Genomic DNA, 24,802 nt, shown 5'->3' with positions numbered 1-24,802 from the left:
CCCATGCGATGACAAGCGATGATATAGAATGAATTTCGGGACGAAATTCTTTTTAAGTGGGGGATACTGTGACAACTGTCAATTCAGGTCATTCTTGGACTCATGCATCTTTATAATAACCATTCATGCACAACATGCCATGACCTAGTAGTATAAATTAGGTCAAAAATCTTGCATAAACTAGGATCCAACTAAGGTCTAGGACTAATATACTTGATACTTACAATTCTAGTAAGTTGCTTAGCTACAATAGGAAATGCCAATACTATAATTAGAATAAGCTTCAAACTTTGTTATAATTGAAATAGGGTATAAAACTCTAAAAATAAATTAAAACACTCTAATTATACTTCAACATGTTGTTGAATATCAATCAATGTTCCAAAAACTCTAAACAGCCAAAAATCCAAATTTATAAATCTTAAAGCTTAAAAACTTTATAAAAATTGGCTATAAACTTTCTAATATCAAATTTTATTAATCAAATTATGGATTATACCAATGAAATAGAAATATAAATTACAAGTATTAATCATAATTTATTAGTTAAAAACAAGATTTTTAAATAAATCAAAAATTGCTTAAAGAATCACTTTTATAAAAATTAGATTTTTATAAAAATTAGATTTTTATAAAAATTAAGGAGGGATTTTTTATAAAAATTTGAATTTAGGAGAGAGGAGGCTTTAATGCCTCAAAAATCTGGCCATCTCCCCTCTCCCCATGCACTCTCTTCCCAAAACTCATGATTAAACTCAAACCCACACTCCACCTCTTCTCTCTTCACTCTTCTCACTTCACTCTCTTCACACACTTCACCCTCTTCCTCTCTCTCTCTAAACTCACGAAATTTCTCTCATTTCTCTGCCAAATTTCAAGACTTTGAAGACCTTGAAGTGTTCTTACTTCTCTCAAGATCATAACCAAGGTAAACAACATCATCTTCTTCCATAGTTTGATGATTCTACTTCTTTTCCTTCTTAGATTTCTCTTCTTTTAGGATTCTATGCCTTTCCATGGCTAGAAATCTTTATTCTCCCCTTGTGGTTTGTAGATTCTCACCATAACACAATGCATGTGTTTGAAATGGTGAAAATCCGGGATCAAACCCATGCAAGGAGTGAAAAAGATGCACATATGATCATGTGACATCAAAACATAATATTTCATGTTCTTCTCCATTTCTTGTGTGTTCATGCATGAACGAAAGCATTAAACCATTTCTAGTACATCTTGGATGCTCATTCATTCCATGCATGTGTTAGAAATCGGGCCTTACCAAGGACATGCATGATGTTCTTATTGAAATACCCTAAAAATGCACACAAGCAAACATGCAATCTGCCAGATTATTTTGTTCGACTTTGAACAGTCATAACTCAGTCATTTTTTAACCAAATCATGATATTCTTTTTGTATTGGTCAGTTCCACGAGTTAACTTTCAAACCCAACTGGTCTTACTGTAAAATATTAAATATCCGATTTTTGGCAGATTTTACAAAAAGGTTGCGCATACAGCTCTTTTTCTGTGATCACTATTTTTATCTTGCTTAAACAATGGTCTTAAACCCAACCATAAATCTTAGGAAAAATACCTTAGAAACTTAACATATCTAGTGAGTTATGGTTGAAATTTCGTGGCTTAAAACCTCACTGAATGGGCTACAAAAATTCATGAACCTCAGCCACATCTACACTTCATGCATTATTGCATGCAACTTTTCTTAAATTGTTTGGAATCATTACCCTCATTTCTCTTCTGAATACATTCTTAACATTTTTACTTTTGAAAGCCCTTGCATGCATGAGATAATCTGGAAAATTTCAAGAGCTTTTGTTATTTATTTGATTTATTAGAATTATTGCTAAAACCAAGGGCATAAATCATATAAAATACTTCCAGAGGTCAATAAATCCTAAATAAATTCATGGATGATAATTATGGGGAATAATGACCCCTCACCAAATTTCAGCAATTTTTGTTACTGTTTCATATGATTTCTAATTTTCTTTTATTTAGGACATGATAAATTACAAAACCACTTTTTAGGATGTGAAAATTGTATCTAACAATTTTCGCATACCTTACTTGTGATGGGTGACTCAAGAAAATAATTTCAAGATTTTTCATCATGTCTAGCTATTTTTCCCAATTTTTGGTAATTATAATGGCTTAAAAATGGGAAAAATAGTTCTGATTATCCAAAATTCATGAAAATTTGCCAGGATATCATATTATATAGTAGGAGGTTACATAAAAATTTTGAATATTTTTCTCCACTGTAAACTATTTTTCCCTTATTTTCTAAAGTTAATTGCACTAAAATTCACTTAAATATACATAAATACCCAAAACCAGTTTATACATTATGAAAACCACTTTTGATATTTTTACCAAGATATTTATACTGTAAATGATGTTACAAAAATTTATGGTAATTTATTTTAACTGTTTAATAATATTTCTTTAATTAATGACTATTTAAAGAAATAAAACAAGGAAAAATACAAATAACCACTGAAAAATATATTTTATATTTTTCCCAGCCTATTTATGTATAATAACAATTAAATAAAAAGTTTGGGTAATTTTGGAAACTGTTTACTATTTATTTCAATTTTTATTGAAATAAATGCTCAAAAATTATAAAATATAATTAAACAGCTTGGAAATCCATTTTTATAATTTTCCCAGCTTAGTGTTGTGTATTAACAGTTAAATAAAAAGTTTGAGAATTTTTATCCCTCGAATACTATTTTTCGTGAATTTATGTTGTTATTGAGACTTAAAATTTGGAAAATTAACCTTCCAAGGTTGTAATTAATCGCACGACTTGTAAAATTTCAATACATCAGAAAAAGTGTAACAAAATGATATAAATCCAATACTAAAACATAAATTGGCATTTCCCTATATGTAGAGTTTAGTATATTAGCATTAGATATCGACATGGAAACTCACTAGTGCGTGTGTTTGGTGTCGTAGGATCCCGGTAGTAAGACGTTGGTGCATCCCGAAGTACCGCTTGTGTCTACACAAAACATCGTGAGTATTCACGCACTCCCCTATTTTCGTTTTTTATGTTTTGGGGTGGAAAAGCATGTCCAGAAAAACTATTGTTTGCATGTTGTACTTAAATTGAATTGTATCAAACATGATTGCTATTGTATTGCTATGTTTCTTTATGTATGTCTATGCAACACGGAACATGAGAACTTATCGTACAAAGGCCCTTCCCTTATCTCTAACCATTAACTCTTTGAGCCAATGGTCGTTATGGATAGCGCTATTAGGAATTGACAACTCCTCACTCGCCCGAATCGCTGGAGTGCATGATACCATATTCATCTATGGAACGATAAGCATAGATCTCGATAGGGCTTCAGTCATAGGTTTGGTTGAGACTCATTGTTTGCTCATACACATACAAACTCGTTTCTCGTTATAGCAATAAACTTGTATTCATTAATAGCAATCAACTTGTTTATCATTGAAGCAATGTACTTGTATTTACGAAAAGCCTTATTGTACGCTCGATTTTATAAACTTGTGATACTCACCAACTATTTTCATAGTTGACGCTCGTTTTACATGCTTTTTCAGGAAATAATTAGTAAGTGGATGTAAAGATTCATCATCATAGAGCATGCTGCATCGTGTTGAAGCTATTATGAAGCTATATTTTGAACAATGTTATTTTGAAAAACTTGTATTTTGTTCTTTTGAAGCTATGGGTTGTAAACTTTTAAATACTGCTATGGTGATGTATCTTTATCTTTTGCAATGAAACCGTTATCGCTGTCATACCTTGCGTTTCCGCTTTAGCGGGGTGTGACAGTATCACAACAACGTGTATAATAGTGCTCAAAGTAAATACAACCATTATAAATATAATTGAAAAAGTTACACCAAAGTATATGTTTACATGTTTCAAAATCAATTACATTATGATGACAAAAGTAAATTGTTGACGGTTTAACGTCCCATACTCAAAGTGCTGAAGTTTTCCTGTTTCATTGATTTCCTGAGAATACAATTAGTTTTGAAAAAGTGTTAACAATTAAGTTGGTGAGTTCATAAGAGTTTTGTTTGAAGTAGAAACCGTTTTCCTTGTAAAATCGATATGGTTTGATTTCCAGAAAATCCAATATTTTCTTAGTTAAGTGTAAATAGAAATATTCCTACATGATGCATTAATGAACCCTAGAATGACCCGTAGAGTTCCTCTATAATCGTCCAGCGTATATAAGTTATATAAGGTTTAAATTAGATAAAACGTTGAATATAGTGGGTCTGCCCTAGGTCCACAACCAAACAAGGAACAGGAGATGAGGTAGGCACCACTAATTCTAGGCTAATCGAGACTAAATTCTTGTATGACTCAAACATATACACTCAGCTATTATAGTTGAAGTCTAACAATTCTAGATGAAATATAGTTTTAATATCATAATAACTATCTTAAGTGAACCTGGTACTTTGTATCGGTACCTCCTTTTTGTATAAAGACCCGACACTTTGTATTTGTACCCCCTTTTGTATAAAAATCGGCACTTTGTATTTGTACCCCTTTTGTATATAAACCCGGCACTTTGTATTTGTACCCCTTTTTGTATAAAAATAGACACTTTGTATTTGTACCCCTTTTGTATATAAACCGGCACTTTGTATTTGTACCCCTTTTCGTATATAAACCGACACTTCGTATTTGTGCCCCTTTTGTATATAAACCGACACTTTGTATTTGTGCCCCTTTTTGTATATAAACCTGGCACTTTGTATTTGTACCCCTTTTTGTACGAGTATGTTATGTAAATGATTATAAACTATACCTATTATAGTTTACTAAAATTTTTGAAATGTATATGTACCCTAACTATACCTATTATAGTTTAGTATATTTCTTTGTGGTGTTTAAAAATCCCATTCTATGTAAGTCAAATGTATAGTACAATATAGCTATGTTTAACTTGCTTTGTTTTGTACTAATGATTATGATGGAGGATTCTTATAAATTCAGTAAGTAATTTCCTATTATACAAATATATCATAACAAGAAATGCATGAAATATATGAAATTCATCAAAGACTTAACACTTTGCTCAACATGTTACAAAGTGTTTTGATAGTTAGAAGCTGTTAACTAATTCTTAATCTTTCTGCACTATTTTAGAAAAATCATAGAAAAATCATACGAAGTCGAAAACTAGATCCGTAAATTATGAGAGTTCAGAAAATGTGTCTAGTTTACTCATAATTTTTACCACGATTTTTAATGACCTCCAACTTGGGTGAAAAAGTCCATAATCACATATTGGTCCGGATTGTTGTTTGAAATGATAGGCAGTTTTGTAAAAAATCACCATAAATTGTAGAAAAATTGTATGGGGATGTGCAAGTAGTCATTTTAAAGCTAAGAATGTGAACTATTTGCACCTTGTACAGTTTTGAAAACAAAAATGTTTAAGATGCCCAAAACAGTCTGTGAATGGAGTTGAACTTTTCTGATGAAGGCTGTTAGAAAATTTTAGTTATGTTCTTGGTGTTTTAACTTGTATTCCCCCCTTAAAAACTTGAGAAAACATGAAAATGTAGGGGTATGAACTAACCTTGAGTGATTTCAGTAGATAAGTGTTGAAGAAGAGAAGTGTTCAACCCAAGAACACTTGAAGAATCACTTGAAGATTCGAAGATCTAACACAAATATGATGGAGTTTGTGTGAGATATCTTTGATTTGTGTAGGAGGAAGTGAAATAATCATATGGAGGATGGATTATACTTACCAAATGTGGAGGAAAAACTCAAGATCAGCCCTTGAATCTCGAATTTTGTAGAAAAAGTTTGAGAGAAAAGTGGTGTTTGATTCTTGGTGAAATGAGAGCAAATGGGAGAAATGAGGAGAGAGGATGTTTTGATCCAGCTCTAAAAACGTGGGAATGGGTGGAAATTTAGTGTAAGGGACATTGAAGTGACCTAGGTAAGGTGGGGAGGTGTGGCTGGTCATAGAGTGGGTTTGGGGTGGTTGCTTGTGACATAAGATAAGGCATGGTCAACACTTCACCTTAAATAAATCACCCATTAGATTTTTATTATTTAAATAATGATTTTCATGAAAATATGTTTAAATTATGAATATTTAGTGTTTATTATGTTAAAATATAATTTCTGGAAAAAATCCCGCTTTAAAATCACGAAAAAAACAGGCTTAAAATGTTAAAAAAATCAAAAATGGGCTAAAAGTGACAATATTCCGAATTCTGGCCGAGGTTCGGCCTTCTGATGCTGAAACCGAGAGGAGAGAGGGCAGAAACCGAGAGGGAGTAGAGACCGAGAGGTGGGAGAAGAGAGAGAGCAGAAACCGAGAGGGGAAGAGAAACCGAGAGAAGGGAAGAGAGGGAGCAGAGACCGAGAGCAGGGAAGAGAGAATAGAGAGGCGGGGGGGGGGGGGGGGGGGGGGGCGAACAGAAGCAGAGAGGCGAGAAGGCCGAGAGAAGGCAGAGACCGAGAGTAGGCGAGGAGACAGAACAGAGACTGAGAGGCGAGTAAGGGAACCGAGAGGGGGGACCCAGAGCAGAGGCTCGGTCCTCGCGAGTTTCGGCCCGAGAGGCCTCTCTTCTTGGTTTCGGTTCCTAAGAAGGGTTTCGGTTCCTAAAGCCTATTTTACTCGTTTTCACTCAGTTTTGAGCCGTTTTTGACCCGGTTAAGGGTCGGAATGACCCGAATGATTCTCAAAAGTTACGGGAACTTTTGAGAGAGATTTGGGAGAGATTTCACATACTTGGAGAGATTTGGGAGAGATTTGACATTCTTGGAGAGATTTCTCATACAAAAAGATATTTGCGAGAGATTTCACATACTTGGAGAGATTTGGGAGACATTTGACATTCTTGGAGAGATTTCTCATACAGAGAGATATTTGAGAGAGATTTCACATACTATGAGAGATTTGGGAGAGATTTGACATTCTTGGAGAGATTTCTCATACAAAGAGATATTTGAGAGAGATTTCACATACTTGGAGAGATTTGGGAGAGATTTGACATTCTTGGAGAGATTTCTGATACAAAGAGATATTTGAGAGAGATATAGTGAAAACGATTGGGAGATGTTTCATTTGTGACCTTTTTGAGTACCCGGCTTCGAAATGATGGGTCCGTAAACTCTGTTAAGCCTTGTTTAAGGATCTTACACACTCCCGATGAGTATGCAACATTGTTTTATCGGTTTGGCTTGCCACTTACCACAGTTTTAGGTTAAGGAGATGTAGTTGTACGTACTTTTCGATTTATGATTTCTCATCAGAATAGCGAGTTGTTTAGTAAATACATAACGTAAGCCCTAGTACACAAGGGTTAGTTGAGTTGATCGGTTTGACTTGTTGACTTTATTTGACATTGAATTGACCAGAATTAGACGGTTGTCACATCATCCCCCCGTTAGAGGGAATTTCGTCCCGAAATTTTCACTTCGAATGGGGATCCAAGAATTTAGAGGAAGGATGGGGGAAACTTTTCGTAGTACAAGAAATTGATTATGGTGAGGAAAAACTCGCCTGATGTCACATGATTACTACTATGCATGCTTTAATCGATGCTAGATTTAACATATAAAGGAATTTAGAATTTAAATGTCGATGTTAGAAACACGTACTGATATTAGCGGCCAGTTCCAGGGTGGTTTCTCCTTCGGTGATTGCAAGCACCCTTCCACCACCACCGGCATCTCTTGTGCTTGGGCAGTCCCTTTTAAAGTGTCCTGTTTCTCCACACTTGTAACAGGTTAGGCTTACTCCAAAGCCAGGGACCTGGTTGATGGGTCGTGCTGGTGCCTTACAGAAACGAACAGTGTGCCCCTCTCTATCGCAGTTTTTGCAATGCATCTTCCGGCAAGCCCCAGTGTGATGGAAGTTACACTTGTTGCATTTCGTAAGGGTTCCGGTGTATGGTTTCATGGGAGTTGGCATGGTGAGGGTTGTGGCAGCATGAACAGTAAAGATCTGTTGCTTCTTAGCGAGGCCCTGGGCTGATTGGTCCTTCTTGTTGTCCCAAAACTTTCTTTCGTTGTTCCCTCCTCTTGCTTGAGTAAGGGTGGTTGTCATAGTGTCACGGTTGGCATGATGGTCGATGAGTTGTTGTGCCAACTCCTTGGCGTTGTCAAAGGTAGTTGGTCTTGAGGCCAGCACGCTATCTTGAATTTCGGGGGACAATCCCCAGAGGTATCGCTCCAACTTTTTGTCTTCTGGGGTGACCATAGCGGGACAAAGGAGTGCTAGATCACAAAATCGGTTGGTGTAGGTTGTAAGGTCGGAGCCTGCCATTCTGAGATTCCACAGTTCTTGCTCCAGCTTTTTCATTTCACCTCTTGAGCAATATTCCTTCAACATCATCTTCTTTAAGTCCTCCCAACTTAACGAGTTAGCCACTGCAAGCGTAAGCGACTTAACTCTGCCGTTTCACCAAGTGAGAGCTCTTCCGATGAAGGTGAATGTTGCGTACTTGACCTAGCTCGCTTCGGGGCAAGCACAAATCTCAAAGATTGCTTCGGTTCTCTCGAACCATTGAATTAGTGCGAGGACACCCCCACTTCCATCGAAGGAATCAGGTTTGCCATTTGTGAAGTCCTTGTAAGTGCATTCCTTTGTGCGTCCTGTACTATCCCCGTGGTTAGAGTTTGTGGCTCCAGATCCAGCACCACCAGTGCTATGTGTACCAATTTGTGACATTGCAGCTACCACGGCTGCTGTTACTGCAGCTTGGAACATTGCGGGATCAAACTGAGGAGGTGGCGTTGGAGGTGGTGGCGCTGTGCTGCCGGAAGGTCTGGGTCTTTTCCTTGGTGGCATCGTTCTGTCATGAGTTTGCAAAAAAAAAATGATCAGATGGTAAGTTTCTACTAGCAAAGACAAGTCAGTTGTTATAGAATTAGATTTTTCCTGCATTATTCTCCGATTTAAGAATGCCCTATATGTAACTCATAAAGGAAGTCCATATGAATGAACTTCATGAGTTTAGTAGGTTTTGTATCCAAGTGAAGCCTTACACTTGACCCAGGCTAGATCCTTATTATGACCAATTGAAGTATGTTCTCGAAGGTTTGACCTACATCCCTATGATGCAGTCTTATATTAGAGTAGGAGTAAGTTCGGAGAATGATCTTATGACGTTTGTCGTTTCAAAATCGGGTTCCATTGGTTGGTGAATAACGTGATCCAACCTTGGAAAGAAATTGGGAACGATCCCGGAGCTAAATTACTCTAGTCCAACAACTTGACTAAAGTAGGTTTCAGATAGACTCATTAGGAAGTATTCGAACAAAGAGTGTTACAGAATTCATCTGACTGACAACGTCATTGATGTTTAAGATGTAGCAAATTGGGGAAAATTGACCTTGGAGAGGGTCTTACATCACGTCCGGAGCAGGAGAGTTTTGGGCGCCTAAAGGCCTAACTAAAAGTACTTACAGTACAAGATGGTTTCATAGAGAATGCCACATAGGGCATAGATAGGGAAAAGAAAAATTCCTTGTTAATAGGGAAAGAAAGTAGGCATCTAATATTGGCGGCGGTCTTCCCTCTGGTGAACCCTCAGTTCAGCTAGTTGTCGCTCCATATCAAGCTTGGGCCTTTCATACACCCTCTAGCGTACTCGGAGTTCTATGACTTCGGTTCGTGTTTCAGCCTATGCTCGCAGCAAGGTTTCATGGTCTCTCTCAGACTATTCACGAGTGTGCTCAAGGCGATTGGTGCGGATTGTATGTATTCTTGCATTTGCATCAACCTCTGCGATACTATGGAGTGTTGTTCTACCCTGAATCTTGTTTCGGGCAACTCCACGGACCAGGATTGGAAAAATTCTATCTGCTGAGCTTCCTTCGTTTATGTTGTAGAAGCTTCGGTATCTATTAAACGGCATAGGTTGGTCTTGTTCTTCGCTCCAGGTTTCCAAGCACTCTACCCAAGGAGGCGTCGGGCCTTGAAAAGCCAGTCGAGGGTTGGGATTTGGAACACGGGTCGTCGTGGGGAAGGAAATCCAGCCATCATATCCATGCGAGAAATGGGGATATAAGAAATAACTAAGTAGACGTACTAATTAGATAATTATATGATTATATTTATCAGGTACTTCAACACATCGTTTAGTGCATACTAATCATATGTATTTGGGACAGGATAGACCTTCAAATAAGCGACCCTAACTCTAAATCCCCAATCCAACGAGAACAGGAGGTAGAGCAAAGATCCACATATTCTAAGTCTATGACGTCCTGGATACATATAATTTTTAATGTGTCCACTAAGCAATTATTGACTTATTGATAAAAATCTATTTAGTTTTCAGATAAGTAATTATAATAATGCCAAAATACCCCTATGGTATTTCATTGTGGTAGTGTTGGTAAGTTTTTAGACTTGTTGCCACATCACAACCATTCTTGGGCATATGCTAACCACTCCTCGGACCAGCATAGTTGATCAGGCTATGTCACTCCCAAGACTGACCATACATCCCCAAGCTTACCTGTGATATCCAACAATCATTACTTTTGTTTTGTTCTAGAATGATGCTGACGTTAGTATGTATGCATGCATTTATACTTTTAACAAGAAGCTATTTATTTCTAAAAGTATAAACGGTAGGCTACCCGGCCCACCCTCGCGATCACACGGAAAGGACCAATATATCGGGGCCCCAACTTGCCCCTCTTGCTAAACCGAATCACTCCTTTCCAAGGAGAGACCTTCAGGAGTACGAGATCACCAACTTGAAACTCAAGCTCGGACCGCCGCCTGTCTGCATAACTCTTCTGTCGGCTTTGAGCGGTCAACAACCTCTGCCTGACCATCTGAATTTGCTCGGTTGTCTGAAGCATGATCTCCGTGCTACCCATAACCTGCTGTCCCACCTCACCCCAACAGATGGGGGTGCGACACCTCCGCCCATACAACAGCTCAAAGGGCGGCATACCAATGCTCGAATGATGGCTGTTGTTATATGAGAACTCTTCTAAAGGTAGATAGGTGTCCCAGCTCCCTCTGAAGTCCAAAACACATGCTCGAAGCATGTCCTCGAACGTCTGAATCGTCTGCTCACTCTGACCGTTTGTCTGGGGATGATATGTTGTACTGAAATGTAACCTAGTACCCAACTCCTCATGGAACTTCTTCCAGAACCTGGAAGTGAAACGCACGTCACGGTCCGAAATAATCGAGGTCGGCACCCCGTGCTGAGATACTACTTCCCTCACATATAACTCGGCCAACGTCTCCGCAGAAGAGATCTCGCTAATGGCTAGAAAATAAGCGCTCTTCGTCAGCCGATCCACGATCACCCAAATCGCATCGACTCCCCTCGCCGTTCGCGGTAACTTGGTGATGAAATCCATAGAGATTTGTTCCCACTTCCATTCTGGAATCTCTAGCGGTTGCAGCTTACCGTGCGGTCGCTGGTGCTCGACCTTGACCTGCCGACAAGTCAAGCACCTCTCGACAAACCAAGCGACATCCCTTTTCATACATGGCTACCAATACTCCTTCTTGAGATCCAAATACATTTTCGTAGCACCAGGATGAATCGAGAATTTCGATCGATGTGCTTCCTCCATCAAAATAGTGCGCACACCGCCCACAAACGGCACCCAAATCCAACTCTGAAAAGTCATAAGCCCTCAACCATCCGTGACAAATCCTGATACCTGACCTACAACCCGCTCCTTCTTCTGATGTTCTGGCTTTGCAGCCTCCACCTGAGCTCCTCGAATAATATCCAGAATCGGGGTCAAAACCGTCAATCTCATACAAATATCTCGGATTGGGGCGCTATCTGCCCTACGGCTCAACGCATCGGCTACCACACTAGCCTTGCCCGGGTGGTACAGGATCTCACAATCGTAATCCTTCGCCACATCCAACCATCTTCTCTGTCGCATATTCAGGTTTGGCTGATCCATCAAGTACTTCAAGCTCTTATGGTCCGTGTAAATCGTACACCGAACCCCGTACAAATAGTGTCGCCAGATCTTGAGGGCAAACACCACCACCCCCAATTCCAGGTCGTGCGTGGGATATCTCGACTCATGAGGCTTTAACTGCCTCGAAGCGTACGCTATCACATGACCCCTCTGCATAAGCACCGCCCCCAAACTCGATATAGAGGCATCACAGTATACCAAAAAATCCTCCATCCCTTCCGGGAGTGCAAGCACGGGAGCCTCGCACAATTTCTGACGAAGCGTCTCGAATGAGGATTGCTGCTCCGGTCCCCATGAAAACGTAACACCCTTTCGGGTCATCCTAGTAAGTGGCACAGCGATCTTGGAGAAATCCTTGATAAATCTGCGATAATATCCAGCCAAACCCAGAAAACTCCTGATCTTGGTGGGCGATCTCGACACCTCCCACCTCAACACCGCCTCAATCTTGGCCGGGTCGACCAATATCCCTTTTTGGTTCACAAGATGCCCGAGGAACTGGACCTCTCGTAACCAGAAATCACACTTGGAGAACTTGGCATACAGTCTCTCCGATCTCAAAACCCCAAGAATCTCCCTCAAATGTTCCTCATGCTGGTCCCTAGTCCTCGAATACACCAAAATATCATCGATGAATACGATCACCGACCGATCCAGCATCGGTCGGCACACCTGGTTCATGAGATCCATGAATGCGGCCGGGGCATTGGTGAGCCCAAAAGGCATCACCACAAACTCATAATGTCCGTAACGAGTCCTGAAAGCAGTCTTTTGGATATCCTCCTTGCGAACCCTCATCTGATGATATCCCAACCTCAAGTCAATGTTGGAAAACCAAGATGCCCCCTACAACTGATCGAACAGATCGTCGATCCTAGGTAACGGATATCGGTTCTTAACCGTCAACTTGTTCAACTCCCGATAATCGATACACATCCGATGTGAACCATCCTTTTTCTTGACGAACAAAATCGGAACTCCCCAAGGCGAGCTACTCGGTCGAATGAATCCCTTTCCCAACAGCTCCTGAAGCTGCGAGGATAATTCCTGCATTTCCGGCGGAGCGAGACGATAAGGCGCCTTGGCGATGGGCGCCGCCCCCGGAACCAAATCAATACGAAACTCCACTTGCCTCTCCGGAGGCACACCTGGTAACTCTTCGGGGAACACATCTGAAAACTCGCATACAACCGGAACGTCATCAATCGAATTGGGCCTCTCCGCGATCACACGAGTATCCATCACATAGGCTATGAATCCATCACAGCCCTGCTGCAAACTTTGCCTTGCCCTGGCAGCCGAACAAAACGCCGACCCACACCAGGTCCCCTCGCCATAAACCGTGAGCACTCCCCCACTAGGGTCTCGAATCATCACCAACTGTCTCTCGCAATCAATGACTGCTCCAAACTTGCTCGACCAATCCATGCCCACGATAACGCAAACATCCCCCATAGCTATAGGGACCAAGTCTATAGGAAACTCGACCCCAAAAATCTTGAGTACACATCCTCGAATCACCTCGGTGGCGTATACCGCTTTCTCATTTGCTATAGCAACTCGCAGGGGAGGACTCATCGCCTCTCGATCGATACTGATATGCTGGCTAAAAGCCAACGAGACAAAAGACCGACTCGCACCCGAGTCGAACAATACCAAAGCAGCCACATGATTCACAAGAAAAGTACCTATGCATATGATAATATAAGCACAATATCTTAGTATAAATGTAAATACATGAAAGAATACATACCGGCCATGACATCAGGCGCCGCGCGGACCTCCTCCGTAGTCAACTGGAAAGCTCTCCCACGAGCCTTCGGAGCCTCGACCTTCACTGGCCGAACCTCGGGAACCCTGGCAACAGGCGTAGATCCCTGGCAAAGTTGGGGGCACTCGGCCTTCCGATGGCCAGTCTGGTTGCAATGGAAGCAAACCATGAATCCCTTGGGGCAATCTCTAGCAATGTGCCCCTCCTTGCCACACTTGTAGCAAGCACCCGATCGACATGCCCCCTCGTGACCCTTGCCGCACTTCCCGCAAGTGCGGCTCTTTTGACCTCCGGATCTCAAATCAGCGGACTTGATCCGCTTGGCTACCGGCTGAGACTGACCCGGCCGCCGATCCACCCGTTGAGACTTGGCCTCCTCCCTGGCGTGGGTCTCCAACTCGATCTCACGCTTCCTGGCATTCGCCTGAAGCTTAGCAAAAGTCTGATATGACGAGTTCGATACGAACTCCCGGATATCCCTCCTCAGCACTTCCAAATACCGACTCATCCGAGCCTGCTCCGTGGACACCTGCTCGGGGCAGAACATCTCCCTCTCATGAAACTTCCGCGTGATCACCGTAACAGAATCATTACCCTGCTTGAGGGTCAAGAACTCCTGAACCAATCGTTCCCTCTCCATCAGGGGAACATACTCGTCTCTGAACATATCAGTAAACCTCTCCCAAGTCACAGCTGAGACCTTTGCCAGAGTAAAGTTCATCGTCACGAACTTCCACCAATCCTTTGCTCCCAGGCGGAGCTGGTTCATGGCGAACCGAACCCTCAGATGCTCTGGACATGAACAAGTATAGAAGCATCCCTTGATATCAGCAATCCATCTCATCGCAGCTATCGGATCCTGCGTCCCGTCAAACTCTGGTGGCTTTGTATTGCTGAACTCCCGGAACAGCAACAAGTCACCCCCCTGTGATCTGGCAACGGCCACAGCTGCGGTAGCTGTAGCGGCGGCAGCCTCAGTCAACGCGGCGTACCGCTCATCAAATGTCTCCATCAGCGTGGTCTTAATAGACCCAAACATCTCCGGAATCTCGGCCCGGATCGCTGCAGCTACCTCCTCATGAATCATCTGACGAAGCTCCTCATCAGTCACACCACTCGTACCAGGTCTGTGTCGTGGTCCAACCATGATGTCTCTGAAATACAACATAAAAATATCAGAGCCTCTATCGGGCATAATCGCACTCGATAACGCAATCCTACTCAGTCTCCGATGCCCAGGGATTCTTACTTGGGCTGTCCACTGACCCGATGTCCTTGGTAGTACGGGCCCAATACTACCAATTACACCGCGTCGGTATTCACCCCAAGTCCTCCTCCCCAAACCCCGAATCCTGAGTACTCTATTCCCGCCATACACTAGTTACCCACTCGCTCTCAAGCACCTCATAGAAGCAGGTTTCCCTAGACTAAGGCATCACAAAATCAGGCCACTCTAGTCCTAATATGTATACCTAGTCCACTAGCATGCGTATCATATCATATCATATCTCATAACACATATTGTAAGAGTATTTTGGGGATTTACCGTTCGGGCATTGGCTGACCGTACACACTCTTTCTTCTTTGGTTGTCTCAAAATCACTTATCAAATTTTTTTATTGATTTATTAGTTAAAATTTTTCTCAAATCCCCGGTTTGAGTTCAGTTACGCCCGAAGGTGTACCCGAATCCCTCAAACCAAGGCTCTGATACCAGCTTGTAACGTCATAAAATTCCAAACCAAAAATTTTTCATTTTTACAATCATCAAAACATGAGTAATAAGTTTAGGTTCCAATGTAACAATTTAGTCACAACCGATTACATAACAAAAGATCACAAAATGGTTTCCCCGAGTGTGTGTACGATCACGCCGGCGCCTTCCCACGGTCCTCGCTAGTACCTGAAACACATAACACAACATCTGTAAGCATAAATTCTTAGTGAGTTCCCCAAATACAACCTACGCACGTACGCCTTTCCAGGCCTTGACCTTCCGGTCCATGTGTCTCAGGGGACTTCCGTCCCAACTGGGTAAACCTTCCGGTCCTACCCACGTCAACCTTACAGTTCATATGACCACGCCTTCCGGCCCATAACATGTTGCCTTCCGGCCCAAATCAAGTATATCATACATGGCACATATAACGAATAACTTAACACACATAAGGCATATATCTCATATCATATTCGACCTTCCGATCACACAGTCAAAACCCTTCCGGGTACAGTATAATGAGAAGACTCACCTCGTATGCCTCGCTAAGTCGCTAACCGTGAATCCTGGAATCACTCGTGCTCGAACCCTCGAGCTGTAATCCTCCTATGATATCATGAATCTATAATTATTACTTGTACCACTAAGATTGACCATCCATATCAAGTCAACACAGGTTGCCTTGGTCAACAGTCTTTGGTCAATTTGGACCGGACTCGGCGAGTGCACTATAGTGACTCGGCGAGTCTACGTGTTTTAACCAACTCTCAAAGATTTTCCCTTTGACTCGTCGAGTACTCCCCCGACTCGACGAGTTCCACCTAGGCCTGAATCACGGGGCCACCGCGACTCAACTCGCCGAGTCGCAAGGACAACTCGACGAGTCCCAACTTGACTCGGTCCACCTGTCAAAACCTTTCCAACTCTCTGCGACTCACTGAGTCACCCACAACTCGGTCAGGATTACACACTGGGTGGTCTTAAGGACAATCTTCAAGCGACTCGTCGAGTCTGTTCTTCAGACTCGGCGAGTCCATGCCATGCACCAGCTAAAACTGGCTTTTGCGGTCAGATCCGTTCCATACACACATAGATCTGGCCTTCCCAAGCTTATTCATCACGTAAAGTCCCAGTCTTGGTCGCCATGCAATGCATACAAGGCTTATTTTGGAGAAACAACCTCTAATATGGCAACCCTAGCTTCTAACTTAAAAGAATGGACATAAAGCTTGTCATATGGGGTCTCCTGGACCTGCTAAGGTCCAGATCTAGGTTCCATATCTCCATGGGACCTTTCATACTTCCAATTTAAGCCAAGAAATGCAAGAAGAAACCCTAGTTTTGACACATCAACCCAAAATACGAAGTTTGGCTCTGAAAGTTACCTCAAGAAGGCTCCCTTGATGAAATAGCAACAGATCCAAGCTCCCCAACTCTTCAAGCTTGATCCTCTCCCTCCTTTCTTGCAATAACACACAAAATGATGAACAAATGGCCTCCAAACACACTCACAAGGGCTCACAGTCGTATGGGTGCTCTTAGGGTTCAAGGTGGCCGCAAATGAAGGCCATAAGGTCCTTTAAATAGGGCTTAGGACCGGGAAATTAGGGTTTCATTAAACAGCGCGGACTCGCCGAGTCCATCCCTTGGACTCGCCGAATCCGGACGCGAACCTCCGCCCAAAACCGCGACCCGACTCGGCGAGTTCGACCTCCAACTCGTCGAGTCCCCTCACAGAATATCAAAAATATGAAAATGAAGGTACCTGGGGATCCGGGCTGTTACAATACAATAATAAAATAAAAAGTTTAATATACAAAAAAATTATAACCTCCTTCACGATTTTTATTTGTTTTCTAGAATCAAACAATAGTGGATTATCAGCATCTTCATCCTCCTTTACTCAATTTGATTTCTTTAGACTACCACCCACATTCTCATTCCCCTACATTTAAAGAAAAAATAATTAATAAAAAGCTTCGTTAAAAAATTAAATAATACATCATATATATTTAAATTGATAGTAATACCTCAAAAGCTTCGTTAAAAAGTCTTCCAAATCATCACCGTCTCGAGTTCCACCTTATTTTTCAATCCTCGGATTTCTTCCTCCAAAGATTCAAGTCTTGCCATTATTTTTCGCGTGGTTTTTTTTTTGTTAATTCCCACTGTATGGGTTCCCTCGGTAGCTTGGAAGATTGGTTGTTTCCACTGGATGTATGAGACGTGGATGCCCCTACATAAATTATTTCATATATCAATACTAGTTGAATAAAATTATTATACTAAATTCTGCTTCTACAAATTTACTTACATCATTTCAAAAGTTGTAGCGCTTTTACAAATTTACTTAAATCATTTCAAAAGTTGTAGGGTACAACAGAAGCGACTTCAGACGATTCACATTTCAAACTAGTAATATATGACAAATAATGTGGAGTAGAGGACTCGGCATCTGAGGCGATCATTTTTTTTTCGGTTGATATGCCTCGTCCTGATCAACATTGAAAATATCGCAAACTTTCGCCAAAGTTAACCTCCTAATATGAAACCAACGCAATATACGAGGATATAAATAATCGCGTCGTATCGTAGCATTTCCCCAAATTACTGGGAACATCTCTCATATCCATATCTTGTAATAAATATACGTTAACTTATAAGTGTTAGCACTAACTAAAATTTTAATAAAAAACAAAAACCGATAAATTATCAACTATATTTTTTTAATTAGTTAAATATACCTTCAAAGGAATAACAAAACCCGGCAGTGTGTACACAATCGCTTTTGTTGGATGGTTGGACATATCATCCTTAAATTTCTTAAACATACCTGACAATCTAGGGTATGTTTTAGTCCATAGATAACCTTCCCATGAGAACCTATATTATAAGAAAAAAAAAATATTAGTTAAACGTATAAAAATTAATATTTTATTATAAATATTAAATTGACAAATATCTATTTCATTGATCGACATTCTCCACCACCCACAAAAATTCCTTGGTGACTTTATCATTAAGCTCATTTCCCAAAAAAACCTTGATTGAGGAAATATAGCAAAATGGCACGGACACCGTCGTGAGCCGATATGTCATTGAACCGTTGATTCAAGATAAGGAACTCTAAATCTTCTATAACTAAAGAAGTGTCCGTGCGATATGTGAAGACTTTGGACCGAAATGTATTTACACCATATCCGTGTTTATACATGGTTGAAGATTCGATCCTTGATGTAGGACATCGACCCATGTAAAGTCCGTTCACAAGACAAAACTCCTCCGACCCAAATGACAGTGTACGTCTAGAAAACATAAAATATAAACATTCAGCGGCGTCCGTTTCACCAGTAGGACGCAACATACGCAATAACAACCCATGAATAAAAAGTCTGTCTCCGGACTGAGCTGGTAGGTCCAACAAGTAACTGAAGCTAGTCGTTGAAAAAAGATCGCGCACGGGTCCGTTCAAGTGACTCAAAACTTCATGCAATTTATGGCATGAAATAAGTGACTCATCATCGTTTGTTTGGAAGCTACAAAATTAAATAAACATTAAGGTTAAATAAATTTTTATAAAAGAAGAAAATCTGATAAACAATTAGAGAAAACACACAATATAAGACTTAATCATTTCATATATTGTACACCGTAGGTTTACAAAAACCTATGGTTTCCTTTTTTTTTTTTTTTTTTTTTTAAAAAAAAATACATATATGACAACAAAATAAATAAAGTTCCGATACTATGGAATCGATTTTAAAAAAAAAATGAATTTTTTTTTTACATACGGTTCATACGAAACTGTAGGTGTACAAGTCAACACTGCACAAATCTGTGCATTGGGCACTTGTACACCGTAGATTTCGTATGAAACCTACGGTTTTATATTTTTATTTTCGATTTTTTTTAAAAAAAAATTTAACCACATATACAAAACCTACTCATAATCACAAACACGGTAAAATTTTGATGAAAAGTAGATAAATTTGGTTATTCTTCGGATGTTCCATTAAGAGAAAAACATAGCCAAACCAAAGAAAATAATAAAAAAAAATTGCCTAATCTGAATTTTTTTTCATTTTATACTTTGAGTTAATGAGCCACAAAAAACTGACAATTGTCTATTAGCACAAAAAGTAGTTTAGGGCCAAAAATAGTTGACAATGACGTTGACCGTGGTCAACCAAACGCTGACTATGGTTTTAAAGGCTATTTTTGAGTTAGTATTATTGGCTATTTTTTGGTAAGTATTAACAAAAATGGTTAGATTAGATTTGTATTTTTCCCAATAATTTATGGGATGGAAATAAACATGAAATTACGGATGAGATGGATGATAAGGCAACGAGCCGGAGGACGCCACACAATCTTCCCACTCACTTCCCACCTCTCAATCTCTCGTTGCTATTATACATCATTTTTATTCGGATAATTCAGCTTTCGTTTGCCATCTGCATGTTTGAAGGCCTGGCAGGTCAAAATTCAGCTCTTCCCACTGGAATTCTGCACCTGTTAACCACCCAGCGGGCTTCTTCTCAACATGCTGCCCGTTTGCTCCACCATTGCTAACTGTTTTTCAAATTCCCAGGTTAGAATTATCATCATTCATGGATTGTTATGGTAAAAGTATCCAGGATAGTTTTACCCTAAATCTTGTTTTCGGCCGACTCAAAACCCGAATTATTTGTTGTGCACACGACATTATGAATCATGATACTACTTTTTGCAGGTTTGTCTATATGGAGGGTGTAGACACTTCTCCTTGAGTCGCAAGGCATTCACAGTTAAATGCATCATCGAAAATGATGCCAAAGTTCATCTACAAGGGCTTGAGCAGTTGAACTCTCTTAGATTTGCAGATCAATTCACTGGAAAAGCCAGATCATTGCCCAGGGCTTTTAATCTGCGGAATACAGTTATTGCAACCAGTATTCCAGATGATCCTGCATCTGCTTCCATGAAACCAGATATATATTCAGAATACCTTTCAAAAACAGATTCAGAGGATGTTTTTGCTGGAATAAATGAATCCCTTAGTGCCCTAGTTTGCAATACAGACACTGCTATTAGCAATACACTCAAAACAATCACTTCATCAGTAGAAGCTGCGTCAAAGGGTGTTAATGGTGCAATTGATGGTTCTCTTAATAACTTGAAGCTCTCTTTTAGCAGTGCATTGTCTGGATTATCAAATAACTCTAAGGGAGTATCAAGTAAAGCAGGAGGTATTGCTGTTGATGGGTTGAGAACTGTGATCATCACAGTTGAGGAGTTGCTATCAGAAGGGGCCATGTTTTTGGTGTATGCTTATGCATCTGCCAAGGATATGCTCCCTCCAGAGCTCCAGAATGTGCTAAATTCTTCAGAAGATAAGGCATATGGTGTGTTGAAGCCTATTGGGACAACCTTTCAGCAGGTTTATGTTTCCATAGAAGGATTTGAGAGAATTATTGGCATTGATCCTAGTGATCCGATCGTCCCTTTTGTACTTTTGCTTGGAACATCAACCACTTTATGGTATGGATGTCCTTCTTTTCCTCTTTCTTGAAAAAACCAGCTGATGCTCTGATGGAAGCTTAGCTTACATATCCTCAGATGCTTACAGGGCTTCTTACTGGATCCTGACCTATGCTGGATATGCTGGAGACTTATCCCCAAAGTTGGCTTTTGAGCTGCTGAATGGGAAACAAAGTGTTGCACTAATTGATGTCCGGCCTGAGGCAAGAGACTGTAATTTTTTCTAGCCTTTCTTTTCTAAATGTTTTTATATTAGTATAAAGTTATCATCTCATTCTCGAAAAGTATGGCTCAAATATTACATTATCCATGTGAAGGATTTCAGAGAGAGGGATGGAATTCCTGATCTCCGAAGGACAGCTCGATTTCGATATGCTAGTGTCGAATATCCTCAGGTTGATTCATACTATAGATGATCTGTTTCTCCTTTTGTCATCTAATAACACGAGTGTTGCAAAGAAAAAATAAGGATTTTGTATCATTTTGGCGAATGCCATTAATTAACATTTTATTAATATGGAATTTCAGGTTGATACTAGTGTAAAAAAGTTACTCAAGAGTGGGAAAGGTCTTGATGATGCATTGGTTGCTGCTGTCATTCGGAACTTGAAAGTTGTTCAAGTATGTGATTGCCTGGATTTTTTTTTTTTTAGTTTAATTAAGGCACAGTCATTGCTGTTAGAAAAAGGATGTTTTTCCAGCAACCCTATATTGCAGGAGCATCACACATGAGATGAGATGTAAATTATGTGGATGGCATATATGGGCCCGCCCAATCCACACTGGAATTGAAAAATGAAAACCTTGAGGGCTGCTTCTACCATGCACTTAGTGATTTTTGTAGAATCGAGAGACTATGTCTAAAAAATAGCATCATTTTTATATAATAACTTGTTTCCTCTATCTGTGTGTGGACCTATATATATAGCAAGGGTCGAAGGTGATAGTGATGGATGCTGATGGTACTCGCTCCAAGGGAATCGCAAGATCACTGAGGAAACTTGGGATTAAGGAAAGTATTTATTTTGCAGTAGTAGCTTCGATTTAATGATAGTTAAATATTATAATCATTACTACTACTAAAATGTTGATTTTTTTTTTTTTTGGAAATGGCAGAGACCATACTTGGTCCAAGGTGGGTTCCGTTCTTGGGTTCAAGAGGGTTTGCGTGTTAAAGAACCAAAACCTGAGACAACACTTACCATACTAAATGAGGTATAATTTATTTTAACTTTTGTCTGCCTGTACATCAAGTTTAGGGACTTGTCTTGAACTAAATTTAGATAAACTAGTCTCAAGTCTCAACTGCTCAATGTATCTGTTAATCCAAGTTGGCTTAATTAATGACAGGAAGCTGAGGCTATTCTAGAGGGTATCACTCCGTTCCAAGTTATCGGGTATGGCATGGTAAGCCTATTTTATTATGTGCAGGATCCACTAGCCTTCGGTACTAATATATAACTTTAAGATATTTTAAGTTTGTTTATTGTGCAAAAACAGTCCTACAACAACATTAAAGAGTAAAAATATCCATTCAATATACTTCTGAATTTGAAATACTTGAAGCGTCCAAAATTTTATATCATGATACTGATAACAGTTTTGGTCTAATTCTTGTGATTGCTTGCTTGGTTGTCTACAGGGTTTTCTGGCAACTGCATTTGCATTGTTAGGTTTGTATCTTTTCCAAATTATTCTTTCAAGAATGTAGATAGAACACATTGGCATGACTAGACACAAATTCATTGAAAGTTTAACAAAAATAATTACATCTCTCTGTTGAGGCAGGCATGTGTGTGTGTGTGAGAGAGAGAGTTTTAGTTTCCATTGTGGACTTGTATCCTACCAGGCTCTGTGATTTACGTGTCACATAATATGTGTTCATAGTGTGGGTCCCATTTTGCAGAAATTATGATAAAATTAGCTGTTACTGTTAGTGTTTATTTTTTAAGCGTTGATATATACGTGATGTATGTTTGTAACAGAGTGGGAGAAGACATTGCAATTCATTGCTGTTGCTGGCATTGGTCAGGTACTCTTTCACTATCTATATTACGGTTGAAGAAAAAATTAAATACTAGTAGTTTTTTACATGAATTCCTTTTTTGACAAACACCAGACTATATATCGAAGGATTGCTTCTTACGAGGACTCTAACGATTTGAAGAGAGATGTGGGGTAAATATTTGACATGTATGTTAATTATACATAATTAATGATTGATTAAATGATTGATTGATGGATCCGTTGAAGGCAACTTGTGGTCCCTGTTAAGTTGGGAGGGCAGGCGATTTCATGGGCGGCTGCGAAGCTGGAAAGTAATCGCAATGGTTTACCAACTTCGCCTTCCTCGGTAAATGTCCAGAACAGGGTACTGCAAGCTGCTGCAAAGCATGAATCTCAGCCACCTGAACAACCACAGGATTCAACAGCAAACCCAGATCTCTCTGAAGCATAATAAATAATAGACACACATCCAAAATCATATATAAGCTTTCATCACAAATGCGGGTGGGTTTCTTGTGTTTCATTCAAATACCAATGGACTCCACAACCACTCATAAATGTAATGTATTTGTATAGCTGCATAATATTATGGGAGATTTGTGTTTCCTTTTATACCGACTACTTTTTAAATCATCAAAATATCCGGTGGTTCTTACCTTTAAAGCTGCTTGGCAATGGAGCGGGTTTTAATCCTGATCCGATCCAAATCCTTAAGAATTATATGAGTTACGAGCATAGTTTTTGATTTGTTTACCTGTTAACGATCCGTACCCGCTAACAATTTTATTAAAACAGTCGGGTATGGATCATCACCGATCCGATCCATTTATAACCCGCACCGTATAAATTTGAGAATTATATGTTTATATTTTATCATGTCTAAAGTTTAATTTTAATTCTAATTGAAAGTCCAAACAAAAAAATGCCAAAGACCAAACATTTTTTACATAGGACTCGAGGAGTCAACTTCTAGATGGTTTATTCTTCATTAATCAATCATTAATTTCATTTATAAATCAATAAAGTTAATTATCAATCGGAAGAAAGTTTACAATTGCTACTATCTGTCACTGCATTCGACATTCAAAAATCAATTGGAAGTTACTACAATAGTGAATTTAATTCCAATTGAAAGTCATCAAGTATGTAATGCATTTTCTAATTAAACATTTTTATTTGATTATTCAAAAAACCTACGGGTTATGGGGTGGATTTGGATATCTATTTATTCGGTGGATAAGAGTATGGGTTTGATTATTCAAAACCCTGCGAGTTACGGAGCGGGTTTGGATTAGATTTTGAAATTTGTTAAATGGGTTTGGATCAAGGTCGATTCGCTCAAAACCCGCCCCATTGTCAGGATTCCTATCTAGTATCAGGACCTAAATTATTTGAATAACGAAATCACTTAATCTGTGTTTAAAGGCTCACAGGTTTAGAAATGTATTTAGCAAATAAAAAAATCAATACTCTCTTTCCAAAAAGAAAAAAAAATCAACCCAATATTTTTGATAAAAACATGAAATCATTGGTGTACAATAATGTGGTGTCTCTTTTCTATTAGAAGCTCTTCTACTTTCTTTTAAGCTATGTCTATGAGTGCGGCAACAAACGTTATAGCTCGTAGATTGTTTATTTTTTTGAAGACTGTATACTTAAAAATGTTTGCATATCTTCTTCTTGGAAAAGGCTTGGGCCAACCCCTTTTGAAACCCATACAGACAAAGCTGCTAAAAAGAAAGAAACATGCCCTTTCTATAAAAAAAAAGACGTATCACTTTTCCCTTCTAAACACTAGACGCATTCTTGCTTTTGCTT

The 24,802-nt window shown here is 39.7% G+C and overlaps 1 protein-coding gene across 1 annotated transcript; it reads left to right on the top strand.

Moving 5' to 3' along the window:
* Positions 1-19,816: 19,816 nt before the first annotated feature.
* LOC145000359 (Rhodanese/Cell cycle control phosphatase superfamily protein) lies at positions 19,817-23,596 on the top strand. Its single transcript, XM_078959569.1, has 12 exons — positions 19,817-20,048; positions 20,190-20,977; positions 21,066-21,180; positions 21,295-21,372; positions 21,506-21,598; positions 21,906-21,989; positions 22,094-22,192; positions 22,328-22,384; positions 22,620-22,650; positions 22,963-23,009; positions 23,097-23,155; positions 23,231-23,596. Exons 1-12 carry the CDS (start codon positions 20,001-20,003, stop codon positions 23,433-23,435), a joined length of 1,704 nt encoding a protein of 567 aa, XP_078815695.1. The 5' UTR covers positions 19,817-20,000; the 3' UTR covers positions 23,436-23,596.
* Positions 23,597-24,802: the final 1,206 nt, after the last annotated feature.

This window comes from Lactuca saligna, chromosome 6 (genome assembly GCF_052625555.1).
Source record: "Lactuca saligna cultivar CGN05327 chromosome 6, ASM5262555v1, whole genome shotgun sequence".
Taxonomy (NCBI): Eukaryota; Viridiplantae; Streptophyta; class Magnoliopsida; order Asterales; family Asteraceae; genus Lactuca; species Lactuca saligna.
This window is presented reverse-complemented; position numbering and strand designations above follow the sequence as displayed.